This window comes from Ascochyta rabiei, chromosome 3 (assembly GCF_004011695.2).
Source record: "Ascochyta rabiei chromosome 3, complete sequence".
NCBI lineage: Eukaryota > Fungi > Ascomycota > Dothideomycetes > Pleosporales > Didymellaceae > Ascochyta > Ascochyta rabiei.
In genome coordinates, this window is record NC_082407.1 from 594,563 (window position 1) to 618,720 (window position 24,158).

Here is a 24,158-nt window from a genome sequence, read left to right on the forward strand (position 1 = left end):
GCTTGACTCCAAGCAACATGAGGCGCTTGGAACGGATCTGTATACGCTTACAGGAATCTCCGATATCTATACAAGATACAGCGCTTTGATCATAATCAATTTTGTTTCTGACGACCGTTTTCAAAGGGATGGATGGAGCTGGCTGAATGCTGCACTGTAGCAGGAAGCATGGATGCAGATGCCGGATCTCCCATCCTGGGTTGTGGATCTACAGCAGCATATATCCCCATTACGGGGCTTCTCTGGAAGCTGTTCGCTGACACTATCACCGATGTGTCTGCGGCAAACCCAAGCTCCTCCGCGACAGCATATGAGGACGACTATGCTGTAGCACTCTACTTTTTCCAAATTGCCGAATGGAAAAGTCAAGTTCGTGTTATGTTCTCAGGCTTGCAGCACAAAGACGGAAGCCGAAAAAGGAGACTGCTCAGTATTATTGGCAGACTTTGATCCTTGGTGGCAAAGAAGACTTGCAAGAAGCCGTACCTTGGACAGCATACAATGAGCTCGATGCTGCTCCGCGGAAGCTGCTAGAGAATCGGGGCAAAGTGAAATCGAAAGCGAGCATGGAGTTGTCCAGCATTCCTGGTGGGTCTCCCGGGACAATACTCGAGATTATCAACTTTCTCCAAGACAACACCACAGGTGCGGCACGCTTGCTGAGAGCAGTGGGGTTTCTAAGAGAAAGGAAGTGGTTTTCCACAGCTTGTGCAACCATAGGCTTCACAGGTCCTGGAGTAAGCGTGGGCGACATAGTGTTCGTCTTCAACGGTTCGCCAACGCCGCATGTCATACGAAGAGGTCCTGACCAGGACAAGGAGGTATACACATTCATCGGCGACGCAAATGTGTACGGACTTGTGAGTGGCGAAGTTGATGAGATGGACCTTCAAGATACGGAGATCGTGATGGTGTAGAATGAGAGCACTTGCTCTCTGCTCATCTGCACCGAATTTTGAAATCGAGCCCGGGCAGGGTTCACAAAGTTCGGACGATCTTGAAAGCCGGATAGACGATTGAATACTGTGTGGTGAAGCTGCCGCTAGAGTTGAGGTGCGAGTTGACGAGGTGATCCAGTCTGGCAGAATGTTCAGTGGTGACGGAGTACAGAGGTGTGAGTAGCACACAGTAAGCACCTTTGTGCTTTACATTCGCAATAACGATATGCAGAATGAAGGCGCGGAGGAAAGCCTATCTGCTGCTGTCATATTAATGCCTACATAGTACCTACGCTCATGGTACCGAAAATTCCCGGCGTTTCAATGTTCCGGATCTTTGCATTGTCGAGCACACCATTTCAGTCCACTGCGATCGCGTTGGGCTCCACTCTGTTCGATTGACTTCACCCGCAAGGACCGCCCCACGCCCATGTCAGCCGCGATAAGCTTTTGTTGCAGACACAAAAACCATCTTGATGTCTTGATCTACGGTACAGGCGTCCATATTTACCCTGACCTCCCATCATAACCTAAACATTTCGTTGTAAACATCATAGTCCAGCAACCAGCATCAAGATGCAGCAAAAAGCCACTCACCTCGCAGAACCTCCCAAGCACCGATTCCAGAACTCGCCGAACCCCAGTCCAAACCACTCAAACTCCGATGCCGTCTATCCGCACCCTCGCTTATCTGCCCTCGGCCGCGAAAACGACCGCAGCAAAACCCAGAGAGCAGCAGCAGCAGCATCACCAGACCCAATCCAACCCAAACCCCCTCTTAACTATATCTCACATCACTCGATCGCAGCACACTAAAAAAAAAGAAATGATTTAAGAAAAACCAACGTCCGCGCCACACCACCACTCGCTCAATTCTTATCCCCGGCAGTTGGTGGCGCGGCCACGTGTGCGGCACGGCGCTGTTTGCACCAATCACACGAATTCAATCTTTGCAGCATGAGGCGTAGCGCCGTCAGTCAGCCATGCGAGATGAATTGAAATGAGATGGGTGAGATGAAGATGAAACGAAGCGAGACGAAACGAGCCGAGATGGCAATATGCGCATGCCGAGGCTGCCCGTGGCTGGGTTGGGTGGGTGTAGATTTGTAGTCGCAGGAGAGGAGAGAGAATGGAGAAGGAGAGGATGCTGTGTGTGGTGGAATATTGCCGGGAAGGTTTGGTCAGGAAAGATTGAGGATCGAATTAATATATCTGTGATATGACATGGCTTGAGATCATGTCAGTGCAGTGTTAGCTATCCACGCCGCTGGATTCCGCCCAGTACATTCTATCTCGAACGCCCAATAACGACACCTGTTATCGTCGAACCGGATGGCGGCTAGATTCTAGACCAGCCTGCATCTCACTCGTGTCTCTCTCCCTTCGCTTCGCTTCGATGCATGTCAGCATGAGTGGGGTGGGGGGCTTGCATGTGTAATTTCTGAGTTGATAACTGCTGCTTTCCGCTTCGATGGGCGGTGGTTTGGACTTTGCTGTTCACTCGTTTACACGCTCACGCGCATGCAACGTACATTCGGCGCGGCTGGCTCGTTGAGAAGTGTTTCGGTATAGAAGCTACTACCGTCATCCATACCATCGCTGAACGATCAACGACATCGAACCAACACGACGTCGACTGAGTCAACACGAACATCGACGCCAACTCTCCTCAACCATCCACGCACCTTGAAGGCCCACCGTTACAGAATCACACTCATCGACAACGATCCACGTTCCCCTCCTACAGTGGACTCGACTCGAGCAGTTCGCGTTTTGAATTGGACCAAGTTTGATTTATTATACGAACCAACCAACCGACCAAGCACGACACGCCTGTGAACACCACACCACGCACCAACATGCCATCCGCAACCACCCTAGCAGTGACAGTCTTCGAGCTCGTAGCCTTCATCGGCATGATAGTGATTCTGTTCACGAATCTGGGACATGGGGGGTTCAATCCATCGTAACGACACACACACACACACACACACACACGTTCCCTTTCTCGCAGACCATACCAAACCATACCATACTACACCACACCACACCATACCAACGAATCTAATCTAATCCATATCAAACCAACCATTCCAATCCAATCCACCAGACCAGACCAGACCAGACCAGACCAGGCCAACCACGCCAGCAAAAGGCGAACCAAAAACAAAGGTCGAGCAAGAGACCGGCTCGAAACAGCAAGATGCCATTCTTCCAGTTGCAATTGCGGGGAAAAGAAGGAAGGAAGGAAGGGAGGGAGGGAGGAAACAGCGAGGCAGGAGGAGACCTCTAGTGTGTGGAGGGGTGGTATCAAAGTCTATCGCATTCCAGTCTGGTCTGGTCTGGTCTGGTCTGTTCTGTTCTGTTCTGTTTTATTCTTGACGGTCCATCAAATCATACCACCACAAGGTCGAGCAGTTGGCTGCGCAGCCGGGGTTTGCGTGAGTTCTTGAACGTGTTTCGGGTTTTGTTGAGATGATGGGTGGGTATGAGGAAGAGAGAGATAGAAAGAGAGAGAGAGAGAGAGGAGAGATGAAAAGTTTGTGCTTTCCTATTCTTGTTCATGTTGCTACTCCTGTTCCTGTTCTGTAAATGCTCAAACGCCATATACCCATCCGTATCTGTACTCATAGCCGCCGCGCAATGCAAATCAAATCATGTGGAACCGCGCAGCTACTCTCTGTTGTCTAGACGGCCAGCGCGGTGGCCACTTCGGCCGTCGATGCCATGCCGCCGTCAATGACGGCCGAGTCGGGGACTTTGACTCGCTTTGCGTCAGGCTGGTCGGGCGCGGCGTCGTGCTGCAGGGTCTCCTTGACGCGGGCGCGTTTCTGGGCTTTGCTGAGCTCCTCCTTGGGGATGCCGAGGTGCTGGTCCACGAGCTTTGCTTTCTCGAGCAGATCGTCCACGTCCTCCAGCGCCAGCGCTTTGATGACGTCGGCGTAGCACTTGCTCCGGTTCATGGCCTTGTACGCCTCCTCGCGGCCGGGGATCATCTGGCCGAGCAGGTACTTTGTGTTGCCCCAGCGGTTCTCGACCTGGATGGCCAGCTTCATGTACTCGGCGACGACCGTCCTCCACTGGCTCTTCCACTCGTGCGGGCCGCCCTCGGCGTCGGGGCGGAAGCACGAAGGGTTCTTCTCGGCCTCGGTGGCGATCATGGCGCCGTCGACGTTGAAGTGCCTCATCAGCTGCAGGGCCTCGGTGCGCGAGGTGACGTCGCCGTTCATGACGCAGGCCACGCCGGCAGCGCGGCAGATGTCGCCGACCATGGGCAGCTGGTCGCGGATGGCCCTCTCCCTGGGCCGCATGGGTGTGGTGCGGCAGTGCACGGTGAGGCCGGTGATGCCCGTCCGGACCAGGCGCTCGACCAGGGCGCGGGTGTCGGCGGGGGAGTCGAGGATGCGGATCTTGACGCTGATGCCGATCTCGTAGGGCTTGCCGACCTCGTCGACCAGGCGGGTGAGGATGCTGCAGAGCAGGTCGGGCGTCTTGAGCAGCGCGGCGCCCATGCCGCCCGCCGTCGAGAAGGGCTTGGGGCAGCCCGAGTTGACGTCGATGCCGGCCACGTCGGCGGCGACCATCTTGGCGGCCTGGACGGCGAGGTCTGGGTTGGCGGTGCCCATCTGGTAGATCAGGCGGCCCTTCTCGAGCTCCGGGTGGATGCGGTACAGCACGCTCTCGCGCTGCTCCGGGTCGAGGTGCGGGTTCTTGAGCTTCGACGTCGGCAGGCGCGACCACTCGAGCGTGGACGTGTGTGGGTTCATGCGCCGCGTGGTGCCGATGATGGCGCGGTCGATGGTCTCAGGGCCTGGGCAGCGTCAGCGTGAGCGTCCACGCAAGCGCGCTCTCCGGCAGCAGCGGCTCTGCGACGCACCCCATACCAAGTCGGCGCCGTACTTGAGCGCCAACAGCCGCGAGGGCAGCTCGCCGGACCGCACCATGGGCGCCAGCACGACGGTGCCGCGGTAGTCGACGCCGTTCCTGGGGATGGGCACGTGGGCGGGCGAGGGGGGCGCCATGGCTCGTGCGATCGTGCGGGCGAGCGTTCGTAGGTGTCGCATACCATGCCGCCGTGTAGAGGCGACGCTGAGGGCGGACTAAGGTTCAGTGGGCCAGCCATTCTGCCGCCTGCGACCGCTTCCATGTACGCTCGCAGCCCCGCACGTGATGACTTCTTTCATCGTCACGAAAGAAGGAGTCATCGTCAATGTTGGAAGCGGTGACACATGGCACTGTTGTGAAGGAAAAAGTGCTCAGGCGGTAGTCAGTCACGAGGCCTGTGCATGTCTTTTCTTGTGTCCGCTTGCACAGCTGACATGGACTGACGCAGAATGTTGTCTTTCGACCGGCTAGTTGAGAATAATATATCAGTCTTCAACTGTGCGGTTGGAAGCCCTATCAAAGGCCGCATTCTTCTATCTGACTGTCTGTGTATGTCTGATATCGAGTCGGAAATAACAGCTTCTCGACCTAGACCCTTTACCGGCGTGCCGCTCATCTGGCACGCATTGCTGAGCTCCATGTGTGCTTCTCTCGAATGGAGGCTCGATTCAGCAGCTGATGGGCAAGGCACGAGTCTCGACACAGCTGATGGGCAAGGCACAAGTCTCGACACAGCTGATGGGCAAGGCACGAGTCTCCACACAGCTGATGGGCAAGGCACGAGTCTCGACACACTGATGGGCAAGGCACAAGTCTCCACACAGCTGATGGGCAAGGCACAAGTCTCCACACAGCTGTCCTTCAGCTCCCCTTGCCGGCCCCGTATGGTCCATGCTGCCTTGACTCCAGGTCAGTCGTTGGTTTTATGCCAACATCTTTCACTCGTCCCGTACTTGTTGTTCGTCCTTCCTACCCGAACGTGGCGCTGCCTTGACTATTCGCAGGTGGAGAGCATCTTCCTCAAAACGCCCATCAGTGTGCCGTTCTCGAGCGCAGCAGCTACTCTCTCCTTGTCTCCCAGCTGCTTGTTGACAGCTTCGTCGGTGCTGTGGGTGCCCTTCTTGATGCGGACATCGATACGAAACCGGGGAGGCAGAGCTTGCTCAAGCCGGACGCGTACCCCCAGGCCAATGACAGTGGCTAGCGAGCAATGCGTGATGGTCGGTGTGATCTCAACGAGCACCGTGCTGATGGAAGACTGCGGAGAGACGGGAGGCAGGATGTGGATGTCGGGCAGGTTCACTACAGCCAGCGAGCCTAGTGACAATGGGTGCTCTGGGTCTGCGATGGTGGAAATGAGGTCTGTCACGCCACGGTCAGCCCGTGTTGCCGCATGGTGTGTCTTGACATGTGACGCTCACCATAGATCTCCTGTTCGTCAATGCTCTCCACGACGTCATCGTCAGAGTCACTGGCCGACACAGGGTCGTCGAAAGCGTCGTTCAGGTAGTTGTAGCGCGGTATCAGGTCATCAAACAGCCCCGAACCGCCATCGTCACGCCTGCCCGCCGTCGATTCGCGGCGGCGCGACGGCAGGTCAGAGGGGTTCAAGATGGTGGGGTTGGCGTTGTCCTTGTCGAGATCCATGGCGGCTGCAACGGCTCGCGTGCCAAGCAGTGAATGTCTACCTGGAGGGTTTAGGGATCAGTCTGCCTGCAGTCGCCGACTGCGGTTACAGAGCGCGGTTGCAGACGAAGCTTGTCGTCGCGATTTTGCGACGGGCCACTGCCAAGACGCAATGGACCCCACCAAGCAGGCATCTCGCATCTCGTCATCACAGCACGGCAGCACTGCACCGGCAAAGGCAGGCGAGACATGTCAGCTCACCAAACGGCGGACGGCAGCAGCCAAGTACGCCAGCTGTCAATACGAGTGTTTATAATTTCCCGACTAATTACCCGCCTGATACAGGGGAACGTTCCAGGTTTGTGGGGTGTGATGTTCTTCACACCCTCAGCGCGTCCAAGCATGCCTAGTGCTTCCTTCTTCCTTCGAGTGTATCACCTGCAAGTCGTTCACTGTTTTCGCCTCTCAGGGCGTAAATTTCTGCCCCCCGCGTAGTCTTTTTTCGTAGTCTTTTTCGTAGTCTTTTTCGTAGTCTTTTTCGTAGTCTTTCCGTACAGATCGTGTGCAGCCAGGCCAAGTTCATGTCGCAGTCGAGTCGCAGTCGCAGTCCAAGTCCAGACTCCAGACTGTCGAGCTTCTACCCTGAGCGGTTGACGCGCAAAGCCTATTAACAGACAAGTTATTGCCTCTCGTTCGAGCTTGACCAGAGCAGCAGCCGCAGGATGCTTATCCTGGCTGCATGGCGCTGCCAAGATCTTCCATGCGCCTTCATTCGTTTAAAGCGACAGTTGACAGCTTCTGCCGCTAATGGATGCTTCGAAGCCTGCCCTGGTCTTCCGTGTGGAGCCACGGTGCAAGTCGAGGGTGCAGCGCCAGGACAATGACGGTCAACCTCTTGCTCGATCATCTCTGCAGCCTGGCTTCCCTGCGCACGTTCAGGAACGCGGCCTCGCCGAAGAGACCCCTAGCCCAAGTACCCGGGTCTGCAATGCCAGCAACGTGGTCGGCCGCACACGTGCCGAGCGTGTAACGATTCTGTCGTGTCCTGATCGCGGGAGCAGCCGACCAGACATCGCAGAGCTTTCACATCAAAGTTACCTGCTCGTCGAATGGAAGCCTTTCAGAAACGGGGTCGACGGTGAAGTGTCAGCGTGACCTACCTAGGGAGGCGTTCCTGAGCCCACGGGACAACCTTGTACTTGCAGCCATGTCGTCAAAGCATCTTATGGACCAGGCAGTTGTCGTCGCCCAAAACTCACCCCTTAGCGGGACACAACGGAGGATCAGCCGCAGCCTTGTTGCAGGCAGTGGTCATGAGAACTAATCCGACAATTCGGTACATGCATGAATCATCAGCCTCCACGAACAAATTCGCCTCCAATCTTGGAAGACTTCATGCGCGCATCTTCGGCCCATGCAGTCACGTTCTGGCAACGTCGCTACCAATTTCCAATGGCGGAGGCGTGTGGCAAGCGTCTGTCAAGTAGAAGCCGTACCTTGGGGAGACGTCGGTTGTGCAGGCGACCCTCGATGGTGAAGCGCCTGCCGTCTGAGCCCTGCATGCCATGGCCGCTGGTAATTCGCCGAGGTAACATGACAGATGCGCCCCAATTCAGCCACGGTTCATCTTCACGCCTAGCCATACAAAGCACACAAAGCTCTATCGACATACGACATCGAATCTCAGATCGTGGAGATGTGGCCGACGGATGTGGCATGAAGCCGAAGCACCACGTCGCCGGCACGGTGGGCGTGAGGGCGACCGCCCGGCGCCATCCATCTCTCCTGCGTCGATCGGCGTCCGTCTTGCCTTGGGTCCAGGGTGGTGTTGCAAAACACAGGCAAATACACTAAACGACGTTTCTGCCCCTTTATTGTGTACAGCTGATTGATTTGCTTTGATGATGTGTAGGACGTGTTAAGGGCTGGGTAGGTGTGCCATGGTGATTTGTCATCGAGGCTAGCACCAGGCGAGGTGCAATCTACCTATGTAGGAACAGGCCCACTATGCCGTTCGCAGTGCTGTCGACCATGGAAGCCTTGGAAGCCATGCCATGTGCGAAGATCCACCCCAAAGGCAAAGCGGCACTGACACGGTGTCAGAGAAAAGCTCAATCCCCATGTAGCAAAGTGGATGGACACGCGCCATCTTGACTCAGCATCTCGTAATCGCCTATCAGACGGAGCTTCTCGAGCCCGCGCCTGTGAGACACCAACGGGCGGCAATGTGGCTCTGGATTTCTTGCCGCACGATTCAGCCAGTGCACCCGCCACTACTGTCTCAGCTCTTCAGACGTACCGTATATGCGTGCTGGGTACACGGTAGCTAGAGACAGCTGCCGGTATGTTTTGCAGCCAAGGCAACCGGGGGGGGGGGGGGGGCTCTGTGTCGCCGTGCAACAGGAAGGGCAATCAGCGGCCATACGTGACGATTGCCTTTTGGCGTCTCGTCTCCTACAACAGCGAGCGCCTCCAGCAGATGGAGAGCAAGTGTTTTCCGAGGGCTCTTGTTCTTCGCTCTCCACTTTAGCAGCAGTATTAGCAAACCAGCCAGCACACCCCTACGGCCCAGCGCCAGACACCCCCACAGCACCCTAACGGCAGTTCCCAGCTGCTGCGGCACGCTCCAGCAAGTCCCCAAGTCGCATCCGTCCCCTCACGACCGGACAGGGCGTGCGATTAACCCTCGCCCACCCGGCGTGCATCTGCCCCTTCAAACACTCGTAGTGTGCACACAGGCGCCACTGCACGCGTGAACCACGCTGCGAACCTGCTGCCCTCGATTCTCCAAACCCCCGGCATGCTAGAGGTCGACTCCACCTAGGCTCCTACATGCCTTGATCTGCCGTATACCCTAACATTGCCTGCCCGGCGCTGCGGAGATTTCGCTCCCGCGGTTACATTAGCAGCCTTGGACGGCCTCACCACCGCTCTCAGCTGAACTTTGCACCCTTCGACCTTGTCTGCCGTCGGCGGCCCAGAGTTACATTTCGCACTCGCACAGTCCAGGAGCGCCCTGCCATTGGCTAGCGACCGCCCATTACGACGTCCACTTAGCGCACCGCCGCCAACCCCGCGATCGCAACAACGCCAGCAGCAACGCCCGCGGCGAAGTCAGCAGCACTGTTGCGGTGCAAACTGACGACATGCCAGAGACGTCAGGACGGCCGCTGCTGCCTCAGACGGCTCAGATGCAGAGCTTCACCTTCGCGCCGCCCACGCTGGCGCCCCGTGAGAACCAACGCAGTGAGTTGCGCGCGCCTCGCAACCTGCCGCAGACCGGCATCGTGACTGACCACGCCGAGCAGACTATGTCTTCGTCGACGAGCACAACAGACACAAACGCCTCAAAGGTGCGCCACTCCAACGCGACCCTTGTTTGCCCTGCTGACACGTGTCTATGTAGTGATGAGAGCATGTGAAGGTTGTCGCAGGCGTAAGATCAAATGCGACGCCGCAACAACTAACGCCTGGCCGTGTGCCGCGTGCATTCGTCTGAAGCTCAATTGTGTCCCACCCACTGTCAGCTACGACAAAGACTTTAATGGAAACTCGCAAACCTTTGAACTGGAACCGAGGCCCGAGGAGTATGCGCAGCCAGGCGCATCTTCCCAACACGACTACCCGCGTCATCCGTCCATGCCGCACATCATGCCTCACCAAATGCCCCCAAACCTGCCAACACCCGTCTCTGCCATGTACCAGTCTTCGCCCTATTCGGACCCACAAGCCCAGGACGCCATGCACTACCCCTCCATGTCTCAACCGCAGCAGAACATGAGCTACCCACCCCAGCAGGCTTACTCTCAACCTTCAGCAGCACCTCCAGCGATGGTCATGACTCCGCCTGAATCCGAGCCCCACTGGAGGAGCGAGTCCATCTCCAGCCTCACAGATGTTTTGGGCGAGCTCAAGATCGACCACACCGCAATCGCGCCTTACATCACCAATCAAAAGAAGGCACTGGCAGAAACACCTGCGCAAGAGGAGTACGAGGTGCAGCTACCGGCGTCCGTCAGCTTGGACCACATTGTTCGCATCCCACCAGAGATGATGCCTTCGGAGGAGCAAGCGCTGCAGTACTTCGACTATTTCTTCACCAACATCCATCCTTACGTCCCGGTTGTCAACAAGTCCTACTTTTATCAGCAATGGCAGAGCGCACGCGACTCTATTTCTCCACTCATGCTCGAGGCCATCTTTGCGTGCTCGACTATGATGCTCGGCGATGTTGACGAGGGCAACAAGTGGTTGGCTCTTGCGTCCAGTCAGTTGTCTTCGTGGAGATCACGGCCCACGTGTGTTGCTAACATCTACCAGAACACGAAGAGAGCTTCAAGGACGTTTCCCGGCTGAGCACGATGCAAGGCATGGTCCTTTTACTCAAGGCACGTGAGGGCTCGCCGAAGCGCGGTTATTTCTGGCGTTCCTGGATGGCAGTCGTTAGCCTTACGGCCATGGCAAAAGATCTGGAGTTGCACGAACACTATGACACGCACCAAATGGGCAAATCGTGCGGATCCACGGCTCACGACTGCGTTGCCAAGACAAGGGTTTGGCAGATGTGTCTTGTGTACGAAGCTATGATCGGTGGTCCTCAAGGTGAGTTGTGTCCCTTGAACTCGCGGGGAAATTGCTTACTAGTATGGCAGGACGCTATGACTACAGCGTTGATCTAGACACCGTGGATTTCGAGATGCCAAGACCAACGCCTGGTCAGGATCCCACAGAATACCAGATAGCTCGGCAGTTTACCCTGTACATTCGAGTCGCAAAGAACGTGTACCTGTCAGCCTTGATGTACGGAAAGCTGCGGAAGAAGACGGCAGACTGGGCCCTGGAGCCGGCATTCGTTGCTCACAACGCGGATTTTTCTCTCTGGCAGCGTGAACTGCCCGAAGACCTCCAGATCTCCTACCCACCGGACAACTCAGCGCCTTGGATTCCATCGCACTATCTGGCAAATTTGCACAGTTATCAGGCTCTGGCGATTGTTATGCATTTCAGGCCTCAAGTCAATGCAGTCTCTGAATCGTATGACGGCATCTGGAAGCAGCATATGATGACATGCTACTCGGCCGCAAAGACCATGTGCAAGCTACAAGAAGCGATCCTGAAGACATACGGCATGCCTGGTTTACTGTGCATGCTGCGAGGCATGAGTTTCACAATCTACTCAGTCCTTACCTGCACTATGCTTCATCTCGTAAGTCCACTCACGCAACCTTGTGCTCTCGCAGCTAACCATGCAGGTCGCCATTACTTGCCCCGACCCAGACATTAATCGAGACGCTCGAGACTTCTTCGTAAGGCATATGCGAGTTCTAGAGGCTTGTGCTCCGTCCTGGCCGATGCCCGAGATGCAAGCGCAGGTAAACAGCCTGCGTCAAGCTTTTTCGGCGGACGTCACAAAATCGTTCGAGCTCAAAGCCACATTCCCGTTCGGAAGCCCACAGGTGGCCCCCCAGTCAAGCCCTCTAAGCAACCAAGGCTCTTACCGACCTCGTCACCCGAGTCATCCTTCGCCCTTGGAACAACCAGGTCAGATCAACTACCATGCCCATCCCATCACTCCACCGGTATCGGCAGCCGACCTCGGTTCAAAGACTGACTCTCCTGTAGCCCAGTCTCTGGTCATGATGGCGTCTGGTCAGCGTGCGCCTCAAGCAGGTGCGGGTATGCAGATGCAGGAGAACGTGCAGTGGAATCCGCAACGCATTTTTGAGTAGGCTATCAAACTATCTCATCTAGACACAAAACACTAACGCCTTGTAGTCAGTGGAACGTAGCCTTCGGTACTCCTCCCCCCACCGCGTCCTCCTCGTCTTCCCCGCCGCTAAGACCCCCACCCCCAGGCACGAACTACGACATGCGTCCCCAGGACAGCAATCCGCCAAACTACCAGCTACCGAACGTTTCGCCACAACAAAGCGGCATCCAAGGAGCTCCGGGTCAACTGCCTCCATCCTCCAGTTACCCTGGTGCGAATCCGACCTACGTCACCCCAACCATGTGGCAAGATGTAGTTGCCAGTTCCTTCCAGGATGGGCTGAAGCGAAGATGGGACCAAGGCAGCTCCTCCATGGTCGATCAATCCATGTACAAACGGACACGATGATCTGGACACCCGGAGCGAGCCAAAACGCATTTCAACGCAACGCAACGAGTGGGATCAAGTCAGTGCCTTTTCCTGGAGGCATGGAGTGATGAGCCAGCAACCAGACTTGGGTTTGACGCTGTGTGCCTCCCCAAACGCTGGTCGAGAGCACCAGCTAATCACGACGTGGATACGTTGGTAAACATGGCGTCGTGCACCAAGAAGAAAAGGTGCGTGACGTATCGTCACGGGTCGACGCCCAAGCAACTCTCGGGGAACGGCATGGCGTGGACCTGCTTCATGGACCACTGATGAGTCGAGGGACCCTCGTCGCGATGGAAACTGCACTTCGTATTTTCTGCACCTCAGCATTGCGTGGGTGGATACCCTTCGCCGTGGACAAGTGAGGGTCGCGGACATGACTCGAATTTAGCGCAACTGTACAGTATCAATAATTCGCCTTGCGCTACAGACAGGGAACGACGAAAATGACGGATAGATGGGATCAGGGGGGTGCTCACCATCTGGAATGGTCGCTACTGTACAATGCAATGCACGCCTACTTCTGGCCGACACGACTGCGGCCCTTATTGGCCATCGACCTTCCTCTTTCGTGCATGGCTTCTCTTGATCTCATGTGTGGGATATCGGCAACTTCCGACTGCGATGATACCTGACGATTAAGACCAACTTGAACAGCATTATCCGCGACACATGATATCAATTGGTGGTCCTTGCTTTACTTGTCAACATGTAGGACGTGTTTCTCTGGCGGTCACAGCTAGCAACGAGCACACTGACCTCGGCGCCTGCACAAATCCGTTACCCAGTCGAAGGTTATTCAACTATTGCAAGCGAGCCGCTTTTGATTCTTCGCCGTGTCCATGTGCCGCAGAATTACGCATGCTCGCAAGCCACTCGCATCACAGCAATTTGATCTGCCTTGATGAACGGCGAAGGGCTGCGAGTGCTACCATTAGCGCGGGTCAACTGCTGGTATTGCACCAATCAGGGCTTTGCACGTGGGTACATGAAGCATCGCACTCGCATGTCCTTCCTCGCTCTCCAATGGCAGGGAAGTAGACGCGAGGGTGGGCGACGCATGTCACGGAAGACAACAGGCTATGTCTCCAGGACCTGCGCCAAGTAGGTACCTGCAGCGCATGGCGACATCCCGCGCACCCTGTAATGTGCGTCTGGAAACCACGCAAGGCAAGCGGGCTGCAGCCCGCACTTCCACCAGCTCCTCCAATTCCACTGGATCAACCTTGAGCCCGTGCTCGAGGCAATATCGAGCACCCCTCTGACACGCAATGTTCCCGAGGCACAGCCCGAGCCATTGATTGGCGTCCGGCGAAGATTTGCATGTGAAGTTAAGCCCGGGCACGCTGCCGTTCAAGGTTGGCTTCCTTCCAGCGCATGGGTCTCCTTCATGGAGAGACGACGGACGCTTCGGGCCTAGCGCGGGCGCAAGAGTGCAGCACGCGCTGCTGTACGAGTACACCGCACTCCACACTATGCGAAGGAGCAAGTGACCAAACGGCCTCTTGGCTTGTGCCGTATGCGTTCAATGCAGGAGGAGGTGCATAACAGCATTCGAAGCCAACTGGGCACGTGATGCGGCCGCGATGTCTTCGAGCGTTTCTGGCCTGGCTGGTCACATCGGCCGTGATACTACCTACCTACCTAAGCCGTCCCACGGCGACTGCGTGAGGGTATACCGTGCCCTGCGGACGGCTACGGCAGCCACTCCCTGTCTCACATCCTGCGGACGGACAGGCCACCAGGGCCGCACCATCCTGCCCGAGTTCCTCAAGTTCCTGAAATCATCGAGTCAGGCTGCCGCCCAGATAGCACCCGTCTTGTTTTCCCCGATTTTTGCGCACGTTGTTCGCCGGTTAAGGTGGACTTTCGAGATCAACGGCCCGTGGAAGGAAAGATGACGAGGCAATAGATTGAGGTGTCGTAGGAGGATTCGCTACAGAGTCGATCTTGTAACTGCGGCTGCACGTCGTCTCCACGTTCCATTGCCACTGTGGATGCAGCGTCGAGCATGGCCTCGAAAGACATGAAGATGTGCAGCCCTATGTAACGGTCTCCTGGGCTTTCCCCTTGGACTCCGGCTAGTACCGAATGTACCGAGAACGGCGCGGTGACCTATTTTCTTTTGATTGTCCACACACTCTATTTAGATGTGTAGCATCTGACTGTGGTAGTTGGTCCGTGCGTCACGCTGGCCAAGCCCTACGCTAAAGAGATCTCACAGCTCTGCACTGCGAGACAGTCTGCCGCTGGGATTGTTCCTGTTGGATCACACGGATAGCAGAGCTCTTGCATGTCCAATCTGCGCTTCTGAGATACTTCACCCGCTCACAAAACGTACGTAGACCAGCTACCACAGTCCACAGGCCGTCAGATCAGCCCTATGGACCCAACCCACCACGCTACGTAAAGTCACTACGAAACGCTGCATGGCACAGCAAACCAAACCAAACCAGCACCTACCAACTCTCCCATCATCTCGCATCCATCAAAGCACCTCACCTCCCACAACCCTCCCAACTCCCCACCCCGTCTCCACAAAACCCATCGCGCGAGACCTCGGCGAACGCACGTTCACTGCAAGCACCCACGCATCTCCACCTGCCGAGACGAGACGCCCGGGCCCTCTCCTCCTGGCGCGCGCTCGCGAAAAACTGTGGAACCAAGCTGTCGCAGATGCCAATAGCCTGAAACCGTCTTCTGACTTGGTGCGGTGAAACGGGCATCTGCCATCGGATGATTGTTTTCCGTGTGTGAAGGAGGAGGGTTGGCGTACGGCGGGGGAGGCTTCGGTCCGATGGGGTAGATTGATGTATATGTCGGCATGGGCTGGCCGAGGTGCTGGATTGAGGTTGTGGTGTTGAGTCGTGGTGCGTGGGTCGAGGCCGTTGATGGGTATCTCTCAGACTTGAGATGTTGGTTTGGGTGCGTGCGCGCGTGCGTGCTTGCGTGGTTGTCATACAGCTGCGTTGATTCCTCGCCCAGATGTGTGCTTAGTGAATACCGTGCAGGCCAGCACTTTCGTCAAAAGCGTGGGTTTCGCATTGCTGGGAGTTCAGGCTCTGATGGCTATGTTATGCCGTGACCGTAGGAAGGTCAGAACGACCTGATTTCTGATTTCAGGTTGCTACGCTCTGCTGTTTTTAGTTAAACTTGGGTGATGTACTGAGCTTCCTTTTTTTCTTCTCTTCTTCTTCTTCTTCTTCTTCTTTGGATGGCGGTTCTTTCTCGGTCGGCAGCACGACCTTCGTGGCTCCATTCCATGCGTCCCTTTAGTTTTTGTGTAATGTGCTGATTAAATGAGTCTACCAAGATGATCATCATTTGTCTATCTGTCTACAGAGCCTTGGACTGTCGAGTTGACCTTTGTAAACGCGCATACGAGACTCTTGCCGTTTTAGAGAACCGCAATGCTCTAGTGTCATCTCACTCAGGTACCGCTCTTGTCTTTTGGACTTCGCGGTTGACGTCAGACCTGGCCGCTCTTACCTTCACCTTCACTTCACGTCAAGTGGCTGGTCTATTTCTGCCCATGTTACTCTATCCCCTCACACACACACTGCGCATCTTACCAGTATCATCAGCTCACCTCAACACAACTAACTTCACGGCTCGCCATGGCGGCAGCGTCACCGTCTCACACAGCACAGCCATGCCTCATCAACGACCTGCCCGCGGAACTCCTAGAAAAAATTCTTCTCCAAACCGTCCAAAGTGTCGTGCCGCCTGTGGACCAAGGCAAAAGCGGCATCAAGAGCTTACGCTAGAAACAAGAGTGGGACCTTGAAGGACCTTTTTCAATGAGGTTGTTGCAGATCCGGCTCGTCAGTCGCAAGTTCCGCGATTTGGCATGGAGGGCGTTTGGCAAACTGCTAGGCGAGACTGTTTTCGACGTCGCTTCTCAGGAGAGCATGAATACGATCCATGCTATTGCCGGACAACGCAAGCTATTGCCTTGGATGCAAAAGCTCACGTTTTCCTGCAACGTTTTCCTTGGTGAAGTGGGTGATGACCCTATCTTTAGTGGAAAGGGACGAGAGGAAACAGACTGGTTACGGTTTTCCTTCAAGTGTTGGATTGCAGATGTCGACTTTGGAGTTTCTGAGATGGAGTCTCTCTCTCAGCTACCGAGCTGGAAGGTCATGAACACAAGTCTGGTCAATTCTATGCGAGCATTCAACAATGTGGAGAGGATAACTTACGTTTGGGACGAAGATCTGCCTCCGCAACATTACAAAAACCTATGGCTCCATAAAACTGGACAGAACACCACACCGGAGTACCCCAGGAATGAGGCAATCTGTGCCCACTTTGGGCTCAGTTTCGTTATTGACGTACTGACTAGTGCGGGTATTCACCCCCGCTCACTCGATCTGGCTGTTGAGTTAGACAATACTTACGACTTCTTCACATACATGCCTTCGCAAGTGTTTCCGGATCTCTGCACCAAAGTTGAGTCACTCACGTTGAGAGACAAGTACTGTCCGGTAGCAAATCAAGATATGAATGTGGAAGTTCCTTCCATCGCTGTCACGAAAGCGACATTTCCACTCTTGAAGTCGCTGACCATAGATCAAAATCACAACGATCTGAGGACTCCTGCCCCGTTTCCACTGGGGCACGAGGCGCCAATCTTGACACATCTCACGGTCTTGAATAGCGCCGATGAGGATCAATACATTCAGTCTCTGCTGGAGCACTACGGAAACCATCTGCAGCGCTTGGACCTGGAGAACATGGTACCCCAATGTTACGATGGCCTCTTCGATACGATTGCAGCTTTGAACCTGGAGACACTGCTCATTCGACAAGGATCTGAAGATGAGTGGATTGGTGCTTCGAAGGGTTTAGGCTGGCCTGAACATTGGCACACCTGGGATCCAGACCGGGACTACTACTTGTTGGCGAAAGATACTGTTCTCGAGCCGCGGTCGTACCGTGCATGCTGGGAGAGGTTTTGGTGCTGGCACAACATGGACATTGTTGTAAATTCGGCAGATGACCCTACTCCATACGAACCCTCGACCGAACGAGCAGCTTCGACGGTGCTTGCGGAAGAAGAAGAAGGCGATGAGCTACGGGTCGCTTTGGAAGCGGAAAATCGTGGTAGTGACTAAGACGAGGTTTCGGAACAGGACGATGCATAGATCTGAATGGCAGAGTTACTGTACGAAATTCCAGGTCTGCACGATCTTGCGCTCTGGAAACATTAGTCTGTGTTTTTGTGATCGCTTCTTCCACCCCGTCACCCACCTCGCTCTTCTCAGCCCACAACATCCCCTCCACCGACCAACACTCCACCTTCCAGAAACTCGCTTCAGATCAATACCTTCACGATGTGCCGAGGTAGTGACAGCAGCTACAGTACTTTTGGGCCCAACTTTTTCATCTCCAGGCAAGAGATATCAACGTCTTCAACCTCTCCACCCCTTTCTCAACCTTCAACATCGCAATCTCAAGAACACGATATGCACTAGGTGAATCTAGCTCCAACGCCCCCGCGATGCGCCGACCCAGTGACCCAATCCACCGCACCCCTTGGCCCCTCTTCCACGCCCCAAAACAAAACCCCCCGGCATCCTTCACCTCCACTCCGTGCTCGGCCTCTACACCCTCGGCCTGGCCCGAGACAACTCGCATCCCACCATCCCTGCACGCCAGGGAAATCAGCGATCGGCATTTCTACACACGCGGCGCCATCGTCGTCGCCATCGTCCCGCACCACAGCGCGCTATTCCACACCCGGCGCTTACCTGGAGCACAACTTCACCACCACCGCCGCCGCCAGCACATGAGAATCAGCACAATTCCCAGACTGGACGTGGGGTGTTTTCGATGCGTGTGCAGACTGTTGGAATTGAGTTGGCGGGGTGTCGAATGTCTCGCTGGGGGAACAACGGGGAGCGGAGCGGTGGGTTTCTGCGGGTTGATGGAGTGAGTGTTTTTAATTGATTAGGATCTTGGGAACTGGGGACTGGGCTGGAAGGTTCAGTGTGTTTGGATGTATGCGGTGAGAGGAGCACGATAGCTTGGGAAAAGCTTGGGTTGGTGGGGTGGCTGGCGTTGAGGAGTCTGGCGCTTTAGTTTGTTTATCGGCCAGTGGTTGATGGCAATATTGCCCACGTCCATTGATAGTCTTTACGCCCAGGACACCAATGGTGGCTTCGAAAGTCAGGGAAGGCCATATCTAGATACCGCAGCTGAGATACTGGAGCTTCTTGCAGTTGATGCTCGTAAGCAAAGGCAAGCAGTGCTGCCCAGTAAGGTATAGTGCATGCTGTGGAACTGGAGCGACTCCGGAGCCGGCAATGCATCACGAGGCTCAAGCGAAAGTTGTGATCGAAAGAGGCGAGACGTGAGTAGGAGATGGCGATTGACTGATTTGAGATGGGCGCAAAGCTGTGCTCTTGGAACTGTTGCTTGAATACGCAGAGGCGATCGGTCGACATCGGTGCGTCACAGTTCCAGCTGAATGAGTCGAGCCGTTGCAGACTGCTCAGACACTCTGCAATAACATGAGTATTCAAACAGTAGCTCTCATCGTCGCCTTGGAATGCAACAATCCTGTCAGCGGCATCAGTCAGCCGTTCAACCATCCGATATGTGATCTGTTGGTGGATCCCAGCGTCGACCAACGACTGAACGCTACAAGCCACAGCATCAGAGAAGTCTTTCAAACGTGTCGAAGCGAGTCTCAGGTGTTGCAGAACAGCAGCACGCACGAGGTGTAACTGCCTACGGTTAGCGGCCAATCAAAACGGTTGTAGAAGTGCTTACACAGTCAAGGATGAGGTGCAACACGTCGTCGTCCAAATGTTCGAAGCTGGCCCTATTCAGATTTGGACATCATTCTGAGGGCGAGAGCTGGCTTGCACGTATGAGCCATGGAGGAGCTGTGAGGCAGCGAGCGTGGATGAGGAAGGCGTGCAGGATGCGAGCTAGTCTTCATTCAGCGTTAGCGTCCGCCCGGCAAGTTCCATGCTCGAAGCTCATCGTCGCAAGCTCCGTCACGACCACCGCCAGCAACGCTACACACGATGCAGTCGCTTCACAGGACAGCAGTGACTGCCGCCCGGACGGGCCGAACCACTCTCTCGCGCCAGACGCGCCGCTATGCTCACGACGAGCACGCCCACGGCCATGCGGCCCCCGCAAACGAATCCTTGGGCGTACGTCTACCCACCCATTGCCCTCGCACGACGCGCTCCGCAGCGCTGCTGGCCCCGAATGCACATGAGAGAGCCATTGCTGACTCAACTGACCCATAGCGCGGATTTTTCTGGTCGGTTGTCTGGATCCCCGCCGGCTTGGGCCTGTATGCCATTTCCAAGAACTCGGACAGCGACCAACCCATCCTCACCCGCATCATGAGCAAGTACGCCGAGGCCGAGGAGAAGCGCACAAAGAGGAACGACATCCACACGCGCATGATTGAGCAGGCTGGCGAGGACCGTGTTTTGTTCATGAACGCCAAGCCTCAGGAATACGTGGACATGAGGTTTCCTGAGTATGTTTGAGTGTGGCAGTCGTACTTTCACCTGTCAAAGCCGCACAACCAAGCCTCGCCGGCGAATTGGGAACGCATGGAGAGCACAGCTGACGCAGCCCAGGATCATGAACAACGGCTCCCCTTACAACGTCCCCGCCGGCAGCCAAGTGCCGATGACGTCCGTGATCGAAAAGTACAAGAAGATTGCGTACGAGGACAACGAGCGCAAGCTCGAGGCGCTCGCCAACGACGAGATCAAGAGCGAGCAGCCCTTCAGCAAGAACCACCTGAGGAAGTCACCTTACACCGTCTGAGCGTGGAGAAGGAAATGCATGGATGTGTATATACTAAGGAATGATATCCGTTTCGTTTGTCTCCTCTACCTTTTCCATCTCCATAGCGACCGTGTGCCGTCTCTCCTCCTCCTCCTCCTCCTCCTCCTCCTCCTCCTCCTCCTCCTCCTCCTCCTCCTTCTCCTCCTCCTCTATCCTCTGTTGCTTGCTACCCCAGCTCCACACCCCATCGCTATGAACCACTTTTCCGCGGAAAAAACACTCTCCAGCCGTCGCCCGTCCTGTCTCCTTTCCTTCCCTCTCCTCCCCTCCTCTCACCTGATCCATCTACATGGCCTCCCCTCACTGCCTTGGCCAGCACCGTCTTCACGCCAGACCTCTGTGCTTGTGGAGTCTTTGCGTTTTCTTTGTCTTTTTCCTTTTCTTTTCCTTTTTCCGGCGCCAGACAGGCGAGAGAGGCGAGAGAGGTCGTTGAGGTTGTCGATGCTCGCCGCTGGAGTGCCGTCGGCTGGGGCGTATCGTGTGCTGGTGTGCTTAGTAGTGTCGTCTGTGTCGTACTCTGCTGGGTCTCACTTCGCACACGCAAACGAGGTTCAGAGCGCGGACCGCGTGCAAGGAAAGGGTAGGAGACTGTGTATTCGCCTGGCACGCCGTTTTGGGCTAGCAGGGAGGTGCGGGTGCGGTCCATGCTGGAGGTGGGTGGGTTGTTGGAGTGTGGTGGGTCGATTGGTTGGTTGGGTTGGGTGGAGGGAGTGGGTGCAGTGGATGGAGAATCGATACACGGCTTGGAGATGTATAGTATGATATGTTGTGCTGTAGCCTGATGCCTCACAGATGTGCTCTTACGGTGTTTTCTATCCCCAGGTGCATCTTCAGGCACCAAGCACTCGTCAGCTCGCGTTAGCTACTACCCTACCCCAGACACACCAGCATGAAGAGCAAATAACCAAATGCCAGAACACCTGCAGTGTCTCCCCAGGCTGCCGAATATCTGGTCGTGCGATTGGCAGCTCACTATGCTACCTCTCGTTGTGGCATCAGGCAGCTGTGTACTTGCGTAATGCTGTTCTGTCGTCACGCTGGGCAGGGTGAAGCAACGCAGGGTGAGAAGAAAATGCGGTGATGGTGGTCAGCAATGCACATCTTGCACCAGGAACTCAGGATGCTGCATTGTAGCGAGTCGCGATGTCAACCCAGCCAGGATGGGCGTTTATCAATGCAGAGTCACATGCCCGATGGAGTTGTACTTTACTGTGCTGTGCTGTGCTGTGCTGTCTGTCTGTGTTTGCAAGCCCCAGCGATGATGTCGATGTCGTCACGGAAATCCATCTCAACATTTTTTTTAATGCAGTGCCTACTTCACTGGCTTGCTCGGGCAGCCAAACCTATATCTCGCCAACATCGCCATCCTCCACTCCAGCGACGGAGCTGTTCTAAAGACGCGCGCATGTTCTCCACGCCCTCGTTTCACTTGCCTCCAGCGACGAACCCTGGGCAGTGAGCAGCGCTTCCACGCCCGAAACGGGTCGTTGTTTCACGGCCTGCATACGCGCCGGGGCTCTGCGATGTCTGTTGAGCAAGCACTCGCACTCGCACTCGCACTGGGTGATGGTGCTGGTAGGTCAGCGGCGAGGAGTTGCGATGGTGCGCTGGAGGCAGGCGCGCTGCGAAGGTGGCCAGGCGCACACGTCACTGCGCGAGGGCTGGTTGCTGGTTGCTGGCTGCTGGCTCCTGGCTGCTGGCTGGTTGCTGGGGTTGCGCCCCGCTGCTCGACGCTGATTGGCCGCACGCCGAGCATCACCTCGAGATGGAAGTGAAGAATCAAGATGAAGGCGTGTAGGGGGAGAGCAATGAGGCGCTCAATCTGGTGCAGCTCTGCGCGTCGACTGATCACGAAGCACTGATGACAGCCTGGATAGCCTGGACAGCAGCAGCAACAGCAGCAACAGCAGCGACAGCGTACTTGTTGCGACCATGTCAATGAAGAGACGAATTCACCAGCAGCAGAGTATGTACAGCTCGCACTAGCGCGTCGCTGGCAAGCAAGGTACGTCGCGGTAGCAATGTTCAACAAAGTCTCACTTTTCGGTGCAGAGGGATGTTCCTCGCAGGGCTGCTGTCTCAGCAACGCATTGCTTCTTGCGGTCCTTGGAATCTATCGAGTCGCATGCCTTCCTTCCTTTCTTTCTGGCAGCGCACCTTTCTGCTTCGCCCCCCCTCCGAGTCGACATGTTCTTCATACTCACGCAGCTTCAGATGTCGACCGACGACGATCGCCAGACGAAGCGGCGGCCGTTCAACTTGGCCGCTGTCAAGAGGCAGGGACGAACCCCTGGCACGGCGCCAGCACTAAGCCAGATCGGTGAGTAAGCGGCTTTCCCCCCCAAACACAACGGCGCACGCATCACCCGTCATCTTGGCTCTTAGCCCTTAGCTGCGCATAAACAGCTCTTATCCCGACTGCACCTGCCTCGTTCTGCGCGCTCCCGTCTCCGCAGAGCCCGCTGATAGAGACGAGAAGAGACGAGACGAGACGAGAAGAGAAGAGCTGAGCTTCGATGCTGACATCTGCGTCGGACCCTCAGCACCGCAGCTTCCCGAGCTTAATTTCCGCGTTGTCGCCCAGTACAGGAGTGACATGAACGGCGCCGTGAGACACGCAGACGACGCCCACCGCACCGCCCCCATGTCCCACACCTCCCACCGCAACTTTTCTGGACCGCTGGCCGTCGAAAGCCCCAACATGGCCGCTGCACCCGTCTCGCCCGTCTCGCCGGGCAACTGGAACCGGCCGAACCCTCACAGCAACCCGCAGAGCACGCCGACCAACTCCAAGACGTCACAGTACATCGACAAGATCACCTCGGAGAACGACCGCTTGCGACGAGAGCTGCGCGCCGAGAAGCTTGCACGTGAGGACGAGGCCACGCGCATCTCGGCCGCCAAGTCAAAGGCCGAAGACTCACGCGCAGAGCTACAGCACCTGCAGGTGCTTGCTGAGACCAACGCACGAGCAATCGAGCGGAAAGACCGCAAGCTGGACGAGATGAAGGCCATGCTCGACGCCGAGGTGCAGAGACGGAAAGCGGCCGAGCAGCGGGCAGAAGAAGCACTCAAGATGCTGGGCGACACCCGCTCAGAAACACAGCGCCAGCTCGCGGCTGCCTACGAAATGAAGCACATGGCCGACACCCAGCTCGACACGGCCCGAGACGGCTTCAAGCGCATGACCGAGGGTTACGAGAAGAAGATCAAGCACATCAGCGAGAGCATGAACGAACTGCGGAAGCAGCGCATCCAAGACGCCGATAAGATCAAGCGGCAAGCCGTTGTCAGCGACCAGCTACACCACGAAATGTCGCGGACCACACGAACCGAAGGCGCCCTGACCGACATGATGGCCGCCTACAAGAAGGAACACCGAATAGAGATGGACCACTTGGTCCAGGAAGCACAAAGACTCAAAGCCGCTCTTCCCGCCAAAGAGCGCGCAGCGGACCAGTTGGTGCACTCGATGGAAGAGACACGAGACAAGATGCGCTGGGTCATCACGCAGCAGCAGCGTCAACAAGAGCAGCGACAACAAGGGTACAGATAGGCTGCGTCTCCGAGCTCGTCGTTGCACCTGCCAAATGAAGAGAACACGAAGAAGCCTGTTGATGCAAAAGATGCGTCCTGGGCGCGGTTCTTCACAGCCAAGCGGCGGCATCAACATCAAGGCAGATAGCCTGCACCCCACCGACACACGAAACGACTGTCATGACACATTTTGCATTAGAAATTGGGTC

At 55.9% G+C, this 24,158-nt stretch overlaps 12 protein-coding genes across 15 annotated transcripts, besides 21 other annotated features; 7 read left to right on the forward strand and 5 right to left on the reverse strand.

Moving 5' to 3' along the window:
- Positions 1–356: 356 nt before the first annotated feature.
- EKO05_0001839 (uncharacterized protein) lies at positions 357–917 on the forward strand (the record flags this gene model as incomplete). The annotated part of the gene is made up of 1 exon (XM_059635772.1): positions 357–917. The coding sequence occupies one exon, from the start codon at positions 357–359 to the stop codon at positions 915–917; it is 561 nt and encodes a 186-aa protein (XP_059491755.1).
- Positions 918–1,514: 597 nt separating this feature from the next.
- EKO05_0001840 (uncharacterized protein) lies at positions 1,515–1,754 on the forward strand (the record flags this gene model as incomplete). Its single annotated transcript, XM_038946797.1, has 1 exon — positions 1,515–1,754. One exon carries the CDS (start codon positions 1,515–1,517, stop codon positions 1,752–1,754), a length of 240 nt encoding a protein of 79 aa, XP_038795312.1.
- Positions 1,670–1,692: a tandem repeat.
- A 298-nt stretch (positions 1,755–2,052) lies between the features above and the next one.
- Positions 2,053–2,083: a tandem repeat.
- Positions 2,084–2,679: 596 nt separating this feature from the next.
- EKO05_0001841 (uncharacterized protein) lies at positions 2,680–2,967 on the reverse strand (the record flags this gene model as incomplete). Its single annotated transcript, XM_059635773.1, has 1 exon — positions 2,680–2,967. One exon carries the CDS (start codon positions 2,965–2,967, stop codon positions 2,680–2,682), a length of 288 nt encoding a protein of 95 aa, XP_059491756.1.
- Positions 2,740–2,763: a tandem repeat.
- Positions 2,911–2,936: a tandem repeat.
- Positions 2,968–3,043: 76 nt separating the features above from the next.
- Positions 3,044–3,073: a tandem repeat.
- Positions 3,074–3,171: 98 nt separating this feature from the next.
- Positions 3,172–3,221: a tandem repeat.
- Positions 3,222–3,268: 47 nt separating this feature from the next.
- Positions 3,269–3,308: a tandem repeat.
- Positions 3,309–3,433: 125 nt separating this feature from the next.
- Positions 3,434–3,471: a tandem repeat.
- A 15-nt stretch (positions 3,472–3,486) lies between these two features.
- Positions 3,487–3,528: a tandem repeat.
- Positions 3,529–3,625: 97 nt separating this feature from the next.
- On the reverse strand, positions 3,626–4,960 carry EKO05_0001842 (tRNA-dihydrouridine(20) synthase (NAD(P)(+)); the record flags this gene model as incomplete). The annotated part of the gene is made up of 2 exons (XM_038942262.1): positions 3,626–4,749; positions 4,816–4,960. 2 exons carry the CDS (start codon positions 4,958–4,960, stop codon positions 3,626–3,628), a joined length of 1,269 nt encoding a protein of 422 aa, XP_038795313.1.
- Positions 4,961–5,817: 857 nt separating this feature from the next.
- On the reverse strand, positions 5,818–6,470 carry EKO05_0001843 (uncharacterized protein; the record flags this gene model as incomplete). The annotated part of the gene is made up of 2 exons (XM_038942215.1): positions 5,818–6,185; positions 6,245–6,470. The coding sequence occupies 2 exons, from the start codon at positions 6,468–6,470 to the stop codon at positions 5,818–5,820; spliced, it is 594 nt and encodes a 197-aa protein (XP_038795314.1).
- Positions 6,471–7,032: 562 nt separating this feature from the next.
- Positions 7,033–7,067: a tandem repeat.
- Positions 7,068–9,595: 2,528 nt separating this feature from the next.
- On the forward strand, positions 9,596–12,567 carry EKO05_0001844 (uncharacterized protein; the record flags this gene model as incomplete). Of its 3 annotated transcripts, XM_059635775.1 has the most annotated exons (9): positions 9,596–9,695; positions 9,758–9,802; positions 9,856–10,716; positions 10,770–11,051; positions 11,102–11,655; positions 11,702–11,990; positions 12,072–12,174; positions 12,225–12,244; positions 12,305–12,567. In XM_059635775.1, the coding sequence occupies 9 exons, from the start codon at positions 9,596–9,598 to the stop codon at positions 12,565–12,567; spliced, it is 2,517 nt and encodes an 838-aa protein (XP_059491758.1). The 3 variants fall into 3 exon arrangements, with proteins under 3 accessions (XP_059491758.1, XP_059491759.1, XP_059491757.1); XM_059635776.1 differs by having other exon boundaries at positions 11,702–12,174; XM_059635774.1 differs by having other exon boundaries at positions 12,225–12,567.
- Positions 12,568–15,086: 2,519 nt separating this feature from the next.
- EKO05_0001845 (uncharacterized protein) lies at positions 15,087–15,548 on the reverse strand (the record flags this gene model as incomplete). Its single annotated transcript, XM_059635777.1, has 1 exon — positions 15,087–15,548. One exon carries the CDS (start codon positions 15,546–15,548, stop codon positions 15,087–15,089), a length of 462 nt encoding a protein of 153 aa, XP_059491760.1.
- Positions 15,511–15,540: a tandem repeat.
- Positions 15,549–15,768: 220 nt separating the features above from the next.
- Positions 15,769–15,799: a tandem repeat.
- A 589-nt stretch (positions 15,800–16,388) lies between these two features.
- Positions 16,389–17,705, forward strand: EKO05_0001846 (uncharacterized protein; the record flags this gene model as incomplete). Its single annotated transcript, XM_038946798.1, has 1 exon — positions 16,389–17,705. One exon carries the CDS (start codon positions 16,389–16,391, stop codon positions 17,703–17,705), a length of 1,317 nt encoding a protein of 438 aa, XP_038795316.1.
- A 1,398-nt stretch (positions 17,706–19,103) lies between these two features.
- EKO05_0001847 (uncharacterized protein) lies at positions 19,104–19,319 on the forward strand (the record flags this gene model as incomplete). The annotated part of the gene is made up of 1 exon (XM_059635778.1): positions 19,104–19,319. One exon carries the CDS (start codon positions 19,104–19,106, stop codon positions 19,317–19,319), a length of 216 nt encoding a protein of 71 aa, XP_059491761.1.
- A 306-nt stretch (positions 19,320–19,625) lies between these two features.
- EKO05_0001848 (uncharacterized protein) lies at positions 19,626–20,391 on the forward strand (the record flags this gene model as incomplete). Its single annotated transcript, XM_038942335.1, has 3 exons — positions 19,626–19,757; positions 19,857–20,095; positions 20,199–20,391. 3 exons carry the CDS (start codon positions 19,626–19,628, stop codon positions 20,389–20,391), a joined length of 564 nt encoding a protein of 187 aa, XP_038795317.1.
- Positions 20,392–20,493: 102 nt separating this feature from the next.
- Positions 20,494–20,562: a tandem repeat.
- A 40-nt stretch (positions 20,563–20,602) lies between these two features.
- EKO05_0001849 (uncharacterized protein) lies at positions 20,603–21,058 on the reverse strand (the record flags this gene model as incomplete). 2 transcript variants are annotated; one of them, XM_059635779.1, is made up of 2 exons in its annotated part: positions 20,603–20,895; positions 20,944–21,058. In XM_059635779.1, the coding sequence occupies 2 exons, from the start codon at positions 21,056–21,058 to the stop codon at positions 20,603–20,605; spliced, it is 408 nt and encodes a 135-aa protein (XP_059491762.1). The 2 variants fall into 2 exon arrangements, with proteins under 2 accessions (XP_059491762.1, XP_059491763.1); XM_059635780.1 differs by having other exon boundaries at positions 20,603–21,058.
- Positions 20,655–20,686: a tandem repeat.
- Positions 20,766–20,806: a tandem repeat.
- Positions 21,059–21,064: 6 nt separating the features above from the next.
- Positions 21,065–21,139: a tandem repeat.
- Positions 21,140–21,148: a tandem repeat.
- Positions 21,149–21,621: 473 nt separating this feature from the next.
- Positions 21,622–21,654: a tandem repeat.
- Positions 21,655–22,072: 418 nt separating this feature from the next.
- Positions 22,073–22,115: a tandem repeat.
- A 180-nt stretch (positions 22,116–22,295) lies between these two features.
- Positions 22,296–22,329: a tandem repeat.
- Positions 22,330–22,599: 270 nt separating this feature from the next.
- EKO05_0001850 (uncharacterized protein) lies at positions 22,600–23,968 on the forward strand (the record flags this gene model as incomplete). Its single annotated transcript, XM_059635781.1, has 2 exons — positions 22,600–22,732; positions 22,869–23,968. The coding sequence occupies 2 exons, from the start codon at positions 22,600–22,602 to the stop codon at positions 23,966–23,968; spliced, it is 1,233 nt and encodes a 410-aa protein (XP_059491764.1).
- Positions 22,880–22,918: a tandem repeat.
- Positions 23,969–24,158: the final 190 nt, after the last annotated feature.